At 38.8% G+C, this 15,698-nt stretch overlaps 1 protein-coding gene across 4 annotated transcripts in view; it reads right to left on the bottom strand.

Moving 5' to 3' along the window:
• The window catches only part of dpysl3 (dihydropyrimidinase like 3), a 38,184-nt gene that overhangs the window by 6,270 nt on the left and 16,216 nt on the right, over nt 1–15,698 (bottom strand). For all 4 annotated transcript variants that reach the window (XM_042008701.1, XM_042008700.1, XM_042008699.1 and 1 more), the window contains exons 3-12: nt 14,910–15,094; nt 13,141–13,305; nt 12,842–12,903; nt 11,914–11,994; nt 8,833–8,901; nt 7,572–7,692; nt 6,209–6,365; nt 5,589–5,730; nt 3,067–3,237; nt 125–304 (exon numbers count right to left, since the gene is read on the bottom strand). In XM_042008701.1, coding sequence (XP_041864635.1) covers nt 125–304; nt 3,067–3,237; nt 5,589–5,730; nt 6,209–6,365; nt 7,572–7,692; nt 8,833–8,901; nt 11,914–11,994; nt 12,842–12,903; nt 13,141–13,305; nt 14,910–15,094 — 1,333 coding nt within the window. The remainder of the gene's footprint in view (nt 1–124; nt 305–3,066; nt 3,238–5,588; nt 5,731–6,208; nt 6,366–7,571; nt 7,693–8,832; nt 8,902–11,913; nt 11,995–12,841; nt 12,904–13,140; nt 13,306–14,909; nt 15,095–15,698) is intronic.

Raw genomic sequence — 15,698 nt, forward strand, 5'->3', positions numbered from 1 at the left:
TATATGTGGTTTCATTTAGACTTTCTCTATGTTCAACAATTCACTTCAGTTCACTGCAGAGTAGCTACAAAATGCTGTAAAACTGTAAATAAAAGGCTGGATAGCAGAAGGAACTTGTATTTACCTGCTTCCTGGCTTTAACACGCTTATAGGCAAAGTCAGGGAAGGGGGAGCAGGGAATGAAGCGGCCCACTCCGGAGGTGACATGAAGATTCCCATCTTCCAGGACGATCTTACCCTGGCATATCACCACCAGGGGGGCTCCACGGAGCTCCATGCCCTCGAAGACGTTGTACTCGGCAGCCTAAAATAAACGGATATTTATGGAGGAAATGAGTTTGCTGCACCAGCTAATTAAATACATGTACAAGTAATTCATGACATACTGTGGAGCTCAGTTATGATTACTTTGTCATGTGGGTTTAAGATATGCTTAGATCATTCTTTTGAAATATTATGAAGTCATAAGCCTGCCCTTTCATAATCCCTCACTCTCACTCTTTCTCATTTGTCACTTCATTTCTTACACTTGTCTGTTTGGCATGCACAAACAGCTGCCATCATCCAGCTGGCCCGTCTTTCGTAGCCCTTCACACTGTTTCTCATCTTCCCTTGGCTCTATATCTTGTCCTCTAACTTCCTTCATGTAGCTCTTTAAAGTTATTTGCTTTTATTTTTTTCTTCATTTTTAACCCTTCTTTCTCTTCCTCAGCTTTCTTGCTAATTTTGGTGCACTTTTCGTCCTCCTTCAATATCTCTTGTGCAAACTTTCTTCCCTCGATTTGTTTGTGATTCCCGATGGTTCCCTCCCCTTATTCCTTTGTTGCTTATTTTCTCTGCACACGGCCCTGTTTTCTGCTGCCGTCCAAATTCAGGCCAGAACAGGACATAACTAAAACTCACAGCGTGCCAAACATGATGTCATATCTAAGCTGAGCGTGTGTGTCAGTTTGAGCCTGTGTTGCTGCCTGTTCTTGTCTACGTATCTAAATAGCCTTTCATGCATCAGTGAATTTTTATGTTGACAACATCTTTCAATTCAGACCAGATGTAAGTTTACTGATAAACTATGAGACAGCAGAGAAAAGGGAGAGCATTCCCAATAACACTGAGCAACCAAACAGCCAGTTATGTTTGGTCTGGCATCAGGGTATCCATTAAGGTAGATTAATTAGCTCAGGGAGCTGCTGTGCTCTTGTCCTCTACTTGTTTCTGTTATTTTATCTGGAAAAACAACCAGCAGGAAATGAAGGGGTGACTTCATCATGTAAGAACCCACAGATCCTCAGTGGATGTACTCCACATTTAGAGAAGGTGTGTAACTAGTCCAGTTCTCTTTGCTTCACTCAGTTTCTCCATTTGGAGAGAGCAATTCTCTTTTACTTCTACCATTAGAACGTTAGGCAAACCAAACATAAATCTACAAGTTTTACTTCATCATTTTTCAATTACAGGGAAAATATTGTCGCTTGTTAGCAAATGCTTCTCCCTACACGTGTATTTTTGTTAAAGGAGGAAAGAAAGCCTTAATTTCCTGTATGGACACTTCCTCTGCTGCTCAGCGGCCTGTGTGCAATCTTCTCTTGTCTGTGTGGCGGCACAAACCCCATTTCTCACAAGTACCAGGTGTACTTGCGGTGTGTGAGTGTGTGTGCTTGAAAAGTGTGAAGATGTTGTGCATGTTGAGGCTTTATGAGGCCAAATGTCCTGGGTGAGGACAAAAAACATCTGGAACGGAATAGTTTTACATGTTTCTCATATAGTTTCTTCTTTATTGTTTAACTCTGAAAACTAGAGGACAAAAACTGGTTTTTAGAAAGTTATCAAGTGTAGTTTAGTGAGGTTAATTAACCAAACTGTGCTAATGTTTTTTTTAAACTCATTTAATTAAAAAAATGACCATATGCTTCAAAAACTAGGTGGTCAGATTTCCAATTTGAATTTTAATAAACAGTCATTTTATATGTAAAATAACTAAACAAGTGTAATATAAACTGAAGTAGCACTAACAGGCTATAGCCTTTCTATGACTTTTGTTGTTAAGCTGTGGTCAAGTCCATGATGTTTCCAAATATTCATCAATGAAAACGGAGTACTCCTCCAGCTGTGATTCATGGTTGGCTCCTTCAACCTCTGGCCATTACATCTGGAGAAATTAGCCAAAGTAAAATAGACCAAAAGAGTACAAGACCAGGCTTTTGCCAAGAAGGAGGACGTAATGAAGGGAGTTTGCACTGCAGTTCTGAATCAGGCTGCATTGTTGAGTGAGAGGTTTTCTACATACTGGGTGACTTGTTTTTCTGACAGTGTGCATGTCACTGGGGTTCATGAGTTAGTTTAAAATGTATTTATTGTAACTGAATATTGAACAACGTATGCAAGTTTCCCAACCATGAGTGTATTCTGGATGATCTGTACGAGGGAAAATGATCTTGGGAAAGGAAATGCTTCTAGATTTTACACTATGTACAGTATGCTCCCTCCTGATTAACTGTTTGCATGAAAGCATGTTTTGTTTCAAACCAAGATAAACCCCTGTATTTTAATACTTTTTTAAATCATTGTGTTGTCATAACAGAGGGGTTTTGGATTTAGTGTGGCTCAACTTAATGTTGAAAGCTGGTCATGTGACGAATGCAGTGAGTAGAATTAGCGGTGAACATCCACTGAGACTTCATTTCCGTCCAGAGGAACTGGGAGCTTTCTGGATGATATTCAAAAATGTGCTCTCTCTCTCTCTCTCTCGCTCTCTCTTTCTCTCTCCCACCTTCCTTCTCTTGCACACAGATGTACACACATAGTGCTGTAGTTGACTGTTTAAAAGAATCATACCTCCAACTATAAAAAAAAAAATGTTAATTTCTTTCTTATATTGTTTACACTTGAGAAATACAAGATGTTTTACAAACTACCCGTCACAGTTAATAAAGTATAACTAGAAGGACAAAGAAATTTGGACACAAGTCAGTTTCACCAGTTTAAATGAGGATGTTAAATGAGGAGCAGAAGAAAAACAATCACAAGAAAAAGCTAACTTTTGACATAAGTTTTGACTTTTGCACATACCGAGTTGTGTGTCTTGGCAGTGATTGTGCGAATGGAGTCTGTGTCCCAGATGACCAGGTCGGCATCCGAGCCCACAGCAATCCGACCCTTGCGAGGGTACAGGTTAAGGATCTTGGCTGCATTGGTGCTGGTGACGGCCACAAACATATTCTCATCCATCTTACCTGTGGTCTGAGAGCAAAACAAGCAAGAACAGGGAAAAAATGGGTGATAAATTTACTTGTAATACCATAAAGTACCGAACCCACTATGGACTGCTGTTACTTTACTAATGTGTGTAGCAAGGCTTTGTAGGTTCTGAAATCAAGTCAATATCTGATATATTTAGATCTCATACAACTTCAAGGTATTAGACTAAAAGTTGAGAAGTGGTGAAAAGAGTGCAAAGATTAAAATAGTAAATTAACATTTTATTTTTATTTTCCTTTACATAGTTTTTGGGGGGGCTACTAAGATAGCTTCACACAATACGTCACGTCTCTCTTCTTTTTGATTGGTTCTGCTTTCACTCCTTTCTACAGCCCTGAAAGATCCAATCTGCTCCAGTTGCTCGGCTGACTAAACAGAAATGGTGGTATGCAAGACAGCTGCTTGGCCTTTGTTTTGCTATGCCTAAAATTAGGCAGTCGTTATGCAAATATGTTTTAAAGTGATGTAACTTAATAAAAAAGGAGAGCCTGGACAGCAGAGTGTCTTCTGTTGGAAACATTGAAATCTTTTGGGTGAACTTTAGCCTTTGTGATTTTGCAAACATTTTACATTCACAGACTTATGTTAAATACAGGGATGTTTTTGGTATCAGGATGAAGCACAACTAGGCATGGTATATAAACTGTGAAGGAAAACAAGAACTGCTATGATGTAATAAGCTAAGATGCTAACTCGCTAACAAAGTGATAAAGGTTAAAATGCTAACAAAAAATGATTTGCGAGCTGAAAACTTTACATTTTACTTATTTATTTTCAAGATGGAAAATCTTTTGTCCATCTGACTCAAAGAGCTTTAAGTTGCCTCTAATAACAATCTTGCTCTCTGTCTGATGCACCTCCTGTTGTCCCACCTGCAACCACTTTTTACTCCAAACAGACCCAATCTTCTGGGTCAACCATATAGGTTCCTTACCTCAATTTGTCATCTGGTTGTTGATGTTTTGTTTTTATTTAGAAGCTGTAAATGTAAAACAAATCCCCAAATAGAAAAATCAATAGCATATGATGAACTTCTTTTATCTTATAGGCAGGACTCATTTGTACCTTATCTCAGCTAGCCAAACTTTGTAAGCTAACAGGAGTCTGTTTTTCCTTTTTCATATAAAGAGCACAATTTGTTTAGGTTTAAACCAGCATGTGTATAGGTTAAAAATAGCTGTTGAAAAATATCTTTGCTTCACTGTGTAAATAATATGTTAATTTGCCAAGTGGCTTGTGTTACTTATGCTAATTAGCCACGTGGAATTTTATATTTCAGGCATCCACTTGTGGGTGACCAACACACAACCCTGCTGATGGAAACACAATCCCCTGATGGAAAACTGTGTGCTAAAATATGGAGTAATGTGCAGTTAAAAAAGGGAAGGAAGTTGTTAAAGCTCAAGAACATGTAACAGAACTCTCCTTTACTGAAACATAAATCCATAGGGTGCCATTAAACAGAAATACAGCAACAGATAATGCCTTTTCCTTACATGTGAGGGTATATTTTTGTCATCTTGTGGCATGTGTTTTCCTAATCCAATGATGAAATGTTCAGTTACAAATGACTTGGAACTGGAATTAGGTTTACTATGAGCATATTTAAGGAATATTTCATCACCTTTGGAGTCATCTCAACGATAAAATATGAAGGTATTGTTGTCAGGAGGCAATTAGCTTAGAAAAGTATTTGAAGCAGTGGAAAACAGTTAAGCTGACTGTCAAGATTTCAGAATAACATCCTGCAGCAGTCAGCCCAAGTTTGGAGTTTGGACTCTAAGCAGCCCTAAAGAAAGGCCTACCAATATTTTATAACCATAACTCTACAACAAGGCTCAAAAAAGGCTGCTTGATAGCCAAATACTGATGCAGTGATAACAAGAAAACATGGAAAAAAATTACGGTAGTGTGCTGCATGAAGGAAAAGACAGATGTGGAGATTGACTAATACAGGGTGAAGAAAGGCTCAAAGTTGCAATAAGGCATTCTAAGTGTAATAGATACCTGGGGGCAGAGATGTAGGGAAAAAGTGAAAGCCAGATAAAATACTGGGAGAACATGGTTCCTTAAAATTAGAGACCACAAAGACTGTCCACATACTTTCACATACTTTGGATGTGGAAAAAAGAGGATCATGAGCAAAACAAGCACAACAGACAAAAGCAAAGCTTCTGCTTAGAAACTGATGCTTTATTTAGGGTTAAAAGAGTAGAAAGCTAGTGAAATAATCATAAATCTTCATCTGCCTCTCTCATTATTAAATTCATTTTGTTATTTTTGATTTTCTAAAATTTAAAAACAGAGAAAGAACAACCCCAACTATTTCTCACCACAGCTTTATCCCAGATAAGTGTCATCCTTTCCTCCACTCCATTGACACCTTCTGGGATCTGAGTGAAGTCGTCCTTGCCAATGGCTTTCTGGGCCACGCTAAAGGTACAGTGAGCACTGCCAGTCACGCTCAGGTCTCCACTGGGAGAAGAGGAAGAAGACACATGAAGAATGAATTATACCAGCACTGCAAAGTCTGTCTACACAAATAGAGCTCTGCAAACACAAGGAAATGTGTTTATTTACTTTAGCAGGAAAAAGGACCAAAAGAAGCTGAAGTAAGCAGCGTGCCAGAGTTTGTTTTTTCCAGAACAAAAACCATTACACATGTTTCCTGTTTCCATATGGCACTGCAGGTTTCTTAGCAGATGAAGACCACTAGCTGAGTAACAGCTGTGATAGGCAAGTAAAAAAGAAATTAACTTTCACTTGGGATTTCGACTTGCTCAATCAAAAATAGTCAGTGGGGAAAAAAAGGACATATAAAGATTTACTAAGCACAGAAGGTGTACTTATTACAAACCAATACCAGCAGCTCTGTTTTGCATGTGGGTGCACTTTAATAAGATATAACATACAGGCAAACACCCGAACCAGAGGGCAGCAGTATGCTACGTACCTGGCCAGCAATGTGTTCAGATAGTCTGGAGTGGTGGGATCAGGGCTAAGAGGAGGTGATGTAACAAAAGAAGCTGCTTTGGCCCAGTTCTTGCTCCAGTAATGTGTCCCATCAGTCCCAAGGCTGGCTGTGATTGGCTCCCCAAACACCACATTTCCTGAGAAAGGAATCACAAAAAAAAATCTCCATTAAAATATCAAATGTGTGGTGATTCTTGACATTTGAAGATCATGAGTTGCATCACTTAAGCCTAATTAATTTGTCAGCCGTTTTAATCTCACTAAAAGCTTTACTAATTCTCTTGAGTGTTTGCAATGGAGGAACTTTGCCACAAATTTCCCTTTTGGTTAATTGTGGTTGAAATTGTTATTCCATGCATGATGATTGATTTTGACTGGTTTTGTTTCCTGTCACAAACTAATGTCTGCTATTGTGTTTGCTTGATTCTTTTTAAATTGTCCTTTGCTCTCATATGATTCAAGTCCATCCTGGTTTAAATCTAAATAACTAAAAGGTTTGAAAGCCTCTCATGGCTGTACATAAAGGAGGCCATCTGAGGTCAGCACTCTAAACATCCAAACACACTTTCCCCTTTTCTGCTCTCTCTTGTTTTCTCCTTCCATTCTTAAAAAAATGTTTATTTCACAATCCTTCACACCCTGGGAGTTCTCATCTGTTCTTTATGAGAATGACAATGAAGCCACAGAAGAAACTTGAATGACACAATTGCAGATGTTATTAAAGCATTTTTTTCATTACGTCAAGCAGATCTGAGGTCAGTTTATGCCTGTAGCCTTAGTGAAGTAATCTTATACGAAAATAACAGTGATGCTGATATACATTTCAAATTGTATAAATAGTTTGAATTTCCTATTAGAGCCAACTTTCTAGTCGACATATATGTGTGATAAACAATATGAGAAGAAATCAACATGATATTGTTACAGTTTTAGTTACTAGCGCATGGATTTCATATTGCATGTATGTGATGCAGATTAGAGTTTTCCTCTAGCAGAACTTAACAGTGCACCAGGACAATAGCACTAAATTTAGGAGCGCCACTTGAACCCACGTTCAGGGCACACATTCATTTATTTTGCTTCCAAAAATGGTCAATTAAATGGTTCCAGTCGAGAGACCCTTATTCTGTTTGCTTAACTTTTCTGCAAACAAATAAGATATGCATCTTGAAGCCATCTTTATGCAAGGTTATTCAGATTTTTTTTTAAAGATGCAGCTTTCTAGCTGCGGTAATTCTGCACTATTATCTTTGTCTTTAGTTGTGCACACAGGAAAAACTCAACTTACTTTTTCTCATTATTTGATTTATACCTGTAGTTTACGTCTAAATGTTTCTCGTTACCTTTTTTGCGGGCCTGTGAGATGATGTCAGCTGCACTCTTGCTCATGACCCGGGTCACATAGAGAGGACAGTTGGTTTGGCTGGCGATGGTGATGGCACGAAACACCGCCTCAGCCTCCAGCTAGAGAGGGGATGGCATAGTGTGTGTTTTTTACATTAGCATTTTTTTCTAATATACCTTAAATGTCCCAACCACAGCAAATACTAGTTGTATAATTTGAATTGTTTTTTTTTTTTAATGACAGTAGAAAACAAATACTTTCAACATTATTTACTATATAAACATTGACGATTCATTTTAGTTGCAATAAATTATTTCGGTTAAAAGTAAATTGTATGTAATCAGCAAGCAAATATTAAAAATAAACAAAGTGAAGTCAGATGAGTACCACATATTTCCACATTTTGCTAATTCAAACATTTTGAAAACAAACAGGCTGGGCAGGTTTTAGACACATGTTCTCAATGTGGAGCGAGGCACATTGCATTTTACTGAGATTATTAAATTTATGAACAATCCATTTATATTCAGTACCATGTTTGTGGGTTCCTTTTGAAAGTACTATAAATGGTTTTCAGGACAAAATTGTAAAAAGGTGCTGTGAGATATTTAAAAAGGATGCTGCATGGGTTGCGTTTGTTGAAATGTGATGTAAACACTTCAGCTGATTACAGTTCTGTAGTCAGCAAGCTCAGTCTGAGTAAAAAAAAACATTCATTAAATCAAACAGGACAACAGGCACTGATAAAAATAAATAAATATAATAATACAGCTTTGGCTTTGCTCTTTTAAATTAAGTTCTTGCAAGCTCATGATTATTAAAACGCCACAAAATGCATGACATTATGGCACTGGTGGGACAACATCACCCCACTGCACCACAGAATGGAAAATCTCAGTCAGGCTGGTGGCAGAAATGCTGGACTGAATGCATGGCTTTGATTTCTCTGTTTGTTAAAAAAAGATGAGCACCAACAATTGGGAGGGAACCAGGGAATTTTAACACAGCACCTTTAATGTCTCTGAAACCACATGTGTGTAACAAGACCAAGATGTGTGTGTGTGAGGAACAGTCCAAACCAAACTTCTGGTGCACAACGTGAGGCTATGACCATATTTGCGCAGCTACAGGCTGTTTTTACCCTCTTATGTTTTTCATGATGGTCTTTCTAGATTAAAATTTCATTTTCTCAAGAATGTTAGCCAAAAGGGTTCGTGTTTATTATATTTTACTTAAACTGACACAATGTAGTGTTTTACCTCCTCTGGCCTGCTCAGCACATGTCCCTCTGGTCCAGTAATACCCATCTGCAGCATCCGAGCTTGCTCCTGTTGAACAAACAAAAAAAAAAACACTCTTAACTGTTCAGTTAATATTTATGTACAGGACTCTTATTTGGAAATCAGTGGCTTAAACACTGGAGAAGATCAAAGTGCTGGTCACGCTTCAGCATAATGATCTGTTTCTCTCTGTGTAATATATATGAGCAGAAGTTTTATCATCTTAGGCCACCCACAGGCATCTGTGGGAATCCTCAGGCTGTCGAGGCTCTTTGCACACATGGAGACATTGTGTTGTGCAGTAAATGCACAAATGAGCCCTGCATAAAGACAGATTTACCGTTTCAGACATGCATTCTTTTCCATTAATCTGGCAGCAGCTGAAGATGTCCTCATGCCTGAACCAGCACCTATCTTGCAAGGTCAAGCTAGGAACATTCATGTAACCCTTTTGACATGGCACAAACATGAACTACTGCAGTTACATTAACAGATAAACATCCACAGTTAAAGCACAGTATGACCTGCTTTACAGAAGTTTCCTGTTCAAACTTCCCAACACTATGGGTGTTTCCAAGTACTATTAGGTGCAGCGCCTGAAGCATTTTTGATTGAATCAGGGGCCAAATAAATTGTAAAAAGACATTGCTAAATATTCTCAACTATATTTCCAGCTTCTCCTGTCTGACACATCAGACAGCAATGAGACAGTAAGTCTGTTCTCAAGAGCTGTCAACAATTATTTTCATTATTGGAAGTGCATATAAGAAAAAGCAAGAAGCTTATGGGAGTGTCTAATTGCAACCTGAAGAAAATCAATATTTCATCTGCTAACAACCATGGCTGGTAAACTTTACACACATACTTACCAGGCTTTTTATTTTATGCCTCATTTTATATACTGTTCAATATTTTAAGGCTAGCAAACGTGGCATCACTTTCTCTGTTACTATCTGCACAAAGTTGTGATGATTTACATGAAATTGATGTCTGAACAACTCAAAAATTATTTTAAAAGAGTAATGAAGCCATTAATGCCACCCATCTTTTGTCTAAAAATGGCTTAATGTCATTACACAGGATGTACTTCTCTGTGAGCCCTTAAGTTTCATTACAGAATTTTTAAGTATTTTTCAGAGTTTGGGACAGATAACCATTAAATTTATAGCCTGAAAAATGATGTTAGGTAATACTGTGATACAGTATTTGTATAAACTTTAAAGGTTTCTGAACATATGTAGCATTCAGTAAAGAATTCCCATGCTTATATCAGAAACTGACTAAATATAGAACTTAGCTATTATGCTATATTTAAGTGGAGTTAGCATACTGTTGTTATCTTCATAGAGATCTACATGCAAGCCTTGCAAACTGGCTCTCTATTGTCTGTACAGGTTCTGCTTGTTAAGTTGTGCTTTGTTTATCCTTTTAACTCATTTTTGTCTACATGTGTGAATTTGTGGCTCAGAGGTGGTTTAGCATTTGCAAGCTAAGACGAGAGCTTATCGTAAACAGGAAGCAAGGTTAGTCTACTCTGCTGTGGTCTGTAAATATAAGCAAACCATGAGCAATGGATGCTAACAAGGTAGGATTTAAGTCTGATCTTATGGACAATAAGGATATGCATGCATGAAGCCAAACAAAATCAAATAATCAGAAACTTAAAAATGCACATAGAGGCGGCTAACACAGGAAATGTGGTATCCATGCAGCCTCTGTCAACAAAAACTTATCCAAGGCGATTTTGATGCATGGAGTGGAGCTGTTTTAGCTGTTGCTGGCAAAAAAAAGCAAAAATCCAACTCTGCTCAGCAATGCCACACTTGGGACCATTTATTGCATCCAAACTTAAATAGAAGCTGTACGCTGGACGAAATAGTTCCACTCTGTATATGATAAGCAACAGCTGCCGTCCTTAATAAGTAAATATTTAAGGGGATTGGGTTTTATACTTCATAAGTTAGTCCAGAGGGTCATTGTTTTACCTCTGGAAAATCCCCACTATGTCATCTTTACAGTCTGTTATTTGATAATGGGATTACTCATAATCAACTGTGACTTTTAGTGAACTTTCTGGAGAGGTAGAACATGGGAAATGAAGAACCCATTAAATATAAGTATGGATTTACTTTAAAGATGAACAATAGAGCATTGGCCTGCCTGGAGGATACACTCTGAGTGCCCCTCTAGTTTTGAAGAGCTTAAGATATCTTATGTTGCTAGCCTCTTTGCCTGAATGTGTCTCCCATTTTCCAGACTCTTAAACAGAACCACTTTATGGGAATGTAGGATGGGAAAACAGTAGAGTATAGATTACATTTATTCTAAGTGGAATGATGCTATCCAAAATGATTGCCAAGATACACAAATTCCCTTAAGAGTTGCAAGCTTTGTCAGAAAATCTTTTGCTGGATTTTCAAATTTGTATTTATAGAGGGAAATGCAACTTTTAGGTTTAGCTTACAGAGTGTAGGAGGAACCGTAGCTTCAATCTACTTCGTGATGGTTTCAGTGTTTGTGTAGAACTGCACTATCAACATCACATGCAACTGTAAACAAGATGTGTCTATCTCAAGGGGTCTAAAGTAAAGACATGACATAATCTGTCAGACGAAATGCGTTGGGTTTTGCAGCTGATGGAAATTAGACTTTTTCAAAGTCCTAGTTTCGGACTGGATAAGGGAGCCCGGATTTACGATGAATCAGATCCAACATGTACGCAGAGATAGAATCCAGGCAGGTCTGAAGTTCTGACTAATAACAGCTGTCTAAGTCCTCTAAGTATTATGGCTGATTCACTTTCATTAGTCCACAAATGGTACATCCCTGTATAAACTACACCCACACATTTCTGCCCTACACCATCTCCCTCTCATCTGTGACAGACTGTTTAGTCTGCAGGTAGTGGAGATGCACTGTGATAAGGCTTGACTAGAAAGTCAAAATAAAGCCAACAAAAGTTAAATAAATCACATTTACTAAAAACAGATCACAGAGTTTAAAATGGGAGCAGTAATTAAAGCGAATGTAATAAATAAAATGGGGACTTTGTGTCGTTACCTCTGCAATGATTTCGCCATTTTCAGCATGGACCTGAGCAATGCCTCCCCTCTCTGCCAGGAAGGTAAAAACCTCATAGAGCTGCATGAGAAAGAGACAGAAAAATTATAGTGCTGCTGTTTTCACTTTTAAAATCCAGCCAGGCTGTTTAAAATCCAGAGACAGACACTACTTTTTAACTCAGGGGTCACTTACATGCCAAAACTTAAAAGAAGCCCACAATTAAACGATGTCTACCGAGACACACTGCAATTATCGTGTGTGGTCTCTAGAAATGTTGAAACTCGTGGGATGAGCTGCAGTTGTTCCTTAGAGAGGTGCATGACATCAGTTTTTCAACATGGACTATTTCAGTTACCTCATGTGATCCTCTAAAAACTGAATTAGCTACAGCTGCATGAGAAGCACAAAGAGCCCTGCCTCATACCGTCTGGACTTGCACTTCTTTACAAGGATAAACTCACGGTGTGTCATACACAACAGTTTTCATTAGAACAAGGAGAACATTTCCAAGAAGAGAAATGTTGAATACTTTTTTAAAAAAATTTAAGTTAAAGGTTTAGACATGATGTCAGGCTTAAAATGTTAAGTCATTGCTATATTTTCCAACCTCTTGGTTATCCAGTTTATCAGCAAATTGGGATTAATGATGTGACAGATGGGGAATAACCACGACTTTACTGATTGGTGCAAAGATAATACAGAGCCTTAACCAGTGTTGGAATAGCAAAACTGAGTTAAAGATTCAAAAGTTGAACTCGTTCAAGTATAACATCCAGCTTTGTGGACATGACTCCCTTTCTAAAACAGCAAGTGTAGAAAGACAAAAGTGAAGCTTTTCCTGATTAATTTTCTTTCCATAAAAAAAGGTTTGTTCCCTTTCTGATACAAATGTAGCTTAAAAGTGTTATTTTTTAAGCAAGTGTACCTCACTGTTGCTTATCTGGTAGTAGTCCTTATAGGCCATGTAGACCTGGAACGAATTCACACCTATAAAAAACAAAAATAAAGAAATAAAATCATCACAGAGAGATTCAAACATGATGAATCGCACCTTTCCCATCCCTACATCCCTGTACCACATCTTTAATGATCAACAATCAATATGACATTCTGTAAAAATGGACATAACAAGGATCATATTCGTCATATTTAGCTGGGTTTGTTTTATTAGAAGGTCCAACTTGGAAAATTACAAGTTAAATATCATATATCTGCACATCCTACCTTTCTCTTTGATGAGATTATCCACCTCTTGCTTTACGCTGTCATTCCAGTGGGTGATATCCACATTGAGAGCGTAGTCACAGCTGGTTTTCTCATCAGCCCACTGCCTCCACTGGTCATAGGCCTCTATCAGGCTGGTGCCAGGCTCTGGGATCACATGGTCCACTGGTGTAGATGTATGGTAGAGAAGGAGGACACCACAATGAAGGATTGACAGGAGTATAAAAGGAAAGGTTAGTGAGGAGAGGTGAAGACAACGGTGACAAAGAGAAAAGATGACAGGAGAATTGAAATGAAAAGACAAACAAGTGACGGGGTGGGATGAGGACAGTCACAGACAGGGCATCAAAATTTGTCTGCTGGTGTTTCTGCCTTCTCCATGTATTGTTTATCTTGCATAATCAGCTGTCTGGGTTCCTGTAGCGCTCAGCTAGTCCAGACAAATCTTGTCAGATGTCACACTGCATTTTGTTTACATGACTGCAGATGTCCTTGAAAAAGTTTGGGGGGGCCTGTTCAGCTGTTCAAATTTTGTATTTGGTTAAGTCAATACAAAGTCAGATGTTTAGGTGTCATGGCATTCCTGAGATGCAACTTGTACATTTTACAACCCCAGCTCCAATAAAGTTCCGATTGTGTAAAATCTAAATAAAAACAGAATGCTATGATTTCCAAATCTCTATAAATCCATAATAGAACACATAAAAATGTTGAAAGTGAGATATTTGGTGAAAAAACATTAGCTCTTTTAAATTTTGATCAACTAAGGAAAGACAGGCGTCCGGATCATTTTCACTTTTTAGATGACATAGTGAACTGTGTTCGTAAACTATAATTTTTAGAAATTATTCCCAAGTTCATGCAGTGATGTCCATGACAAAATCATGTCCATTTTTAGAAGTTACAAACAGTCTAGAGGTGAATACTCCCAGTTTTTGTCTGCTTTGTCTCACTGTACACAACTATCACTGTGAACTAAATATCCCGCTCCGTCTTACTCAGCTATTATAACGTCTGACATCCTGGCTCACCACCTGACCGGCCTCTTTATCTTATTAAAGACAAAGACATCCCAATCTGCTTATGTTAATAGGATGCAGCTAAACAGGCAGTCACACACACATTTAAACACAACATTGTTGTTGACAGTTAAAAGTCTGATAAAAAAAAAGGCATACACTGACTACAGTACACACAAGAAGACACACAGAACACATTTTCACTTTCTCACACAGCACTGCCTGCAATATAATCCCTCTGTGAATGGATCCCATGAATAGAGCTCACTACAGTAGCACGCCTGTTACTATCTGTTTGAACACAGTGGCAAACAGGCAGCAGAGACACAGCCAGCCTAAGAAAATGTTCCTGGTATGAATGAAACTGTGGTATCTACCAGCTGTCGGCTGCGATAGCGTCTGTAAACTACATGCAGCTACATACTGAGGCTGAACTCTACACAGACAAGGATGCAGACGCACTCCTGAACGATGCCCTATTTCTGTGGGAGCAGTGTTTCACTACGTACCACCCACTATTCCTGCCCCCTACACTCAGTCTTTTGTATGGCCCTTTTTGTTTTTGGAGGGGTTGCCCATAACATCCCAAAACTGCTCCCCATTCCTCCCTTTTCTCTTGTCCAGTGTTTAGGTAACAGCCAACCCTCAAGCTCACTATAACCTTTCTTTGGTTTTTCTCTGTTAATGGTGAGTGACACTCTGACTGCAGCCATTGTCACATGTGTGGATGACTTTCCCTGCAGCGCTTACCGATCATGGTCGTGCCACCAGCGAGGGCGGCTTTTGATCCCTGAGCAAAGTCATCCACGGTTGTGGTTCCACGGTATGGCATCTGGAAGTGGGTGTGGATATCAATGCCGCCGGGAATTACCATCTTCCCATTGGCCTCGATGGTCTTCACCCCTCCAGGCACGATCAGGTTGTCTCCAATTTGCCTGTAAATAGTATCATGAATACGTGCATGTAAGAAAACATTCATATCAGGGAAAAATGACTATAGCTGCACTTTTATACAGGTTTGCCTGCTAAACTTGAAGCAGCATGTTATCACCATGTCAACACATCAACATTTGTTAAACCCATTTAAATAAAAAAGTCCCTTGCTAAGACTTTATGGAGGAGACATGCCAGACAGCCCAACAGGCAGAAGCCAGCGTCTCTGTGCATTTGCCAGCAGCTCACTGGTGCTGCAGGGGAACGGGTGTTTATTATGCAACACCAGGCTTTCTGTGGCCTCCTTTCCCTGAGCCTTCTCACTCAGAGGCAAAAGGGACAAAGAGTCTAATCTGGAAAAAAATTGGGGGACTCACAGTCCAGTTCCCACTACCCTGGTTGTATCAGCAGGAGACATAACTGAGGACTATTAAACTATATCCATCACTTTACTGAGAAGGGGAAAGAAAAACACCAAATAGAGGTCATGATTTTCTTGATGTTGACACTGTGCATGATCAAGCAGTTTGAGCTCACGCATTTGCTTTTAAATTCATTGTGGTTTATTTTTCTTGTTTCACAGGAAGAGTAGAAGAAACCAGGCTG

This window comes from Melanotaenia boesemani, chromosome 15 (genome assembly GCF_017639745.1).
Source record: "Melanotaenia boesemani isolate fMelBoe1 chromosome 15, fMelBoe1.pri, whole genome shotgun sequence".
Classification (NCBI taxonomy): domain Eukaryota; kingdom Metazoa; phylum Chordata; class Actinopteri; order Atheriniformes; family Melanotaeniidae; genus Melanotaenia; species Melanotaenia boesemani.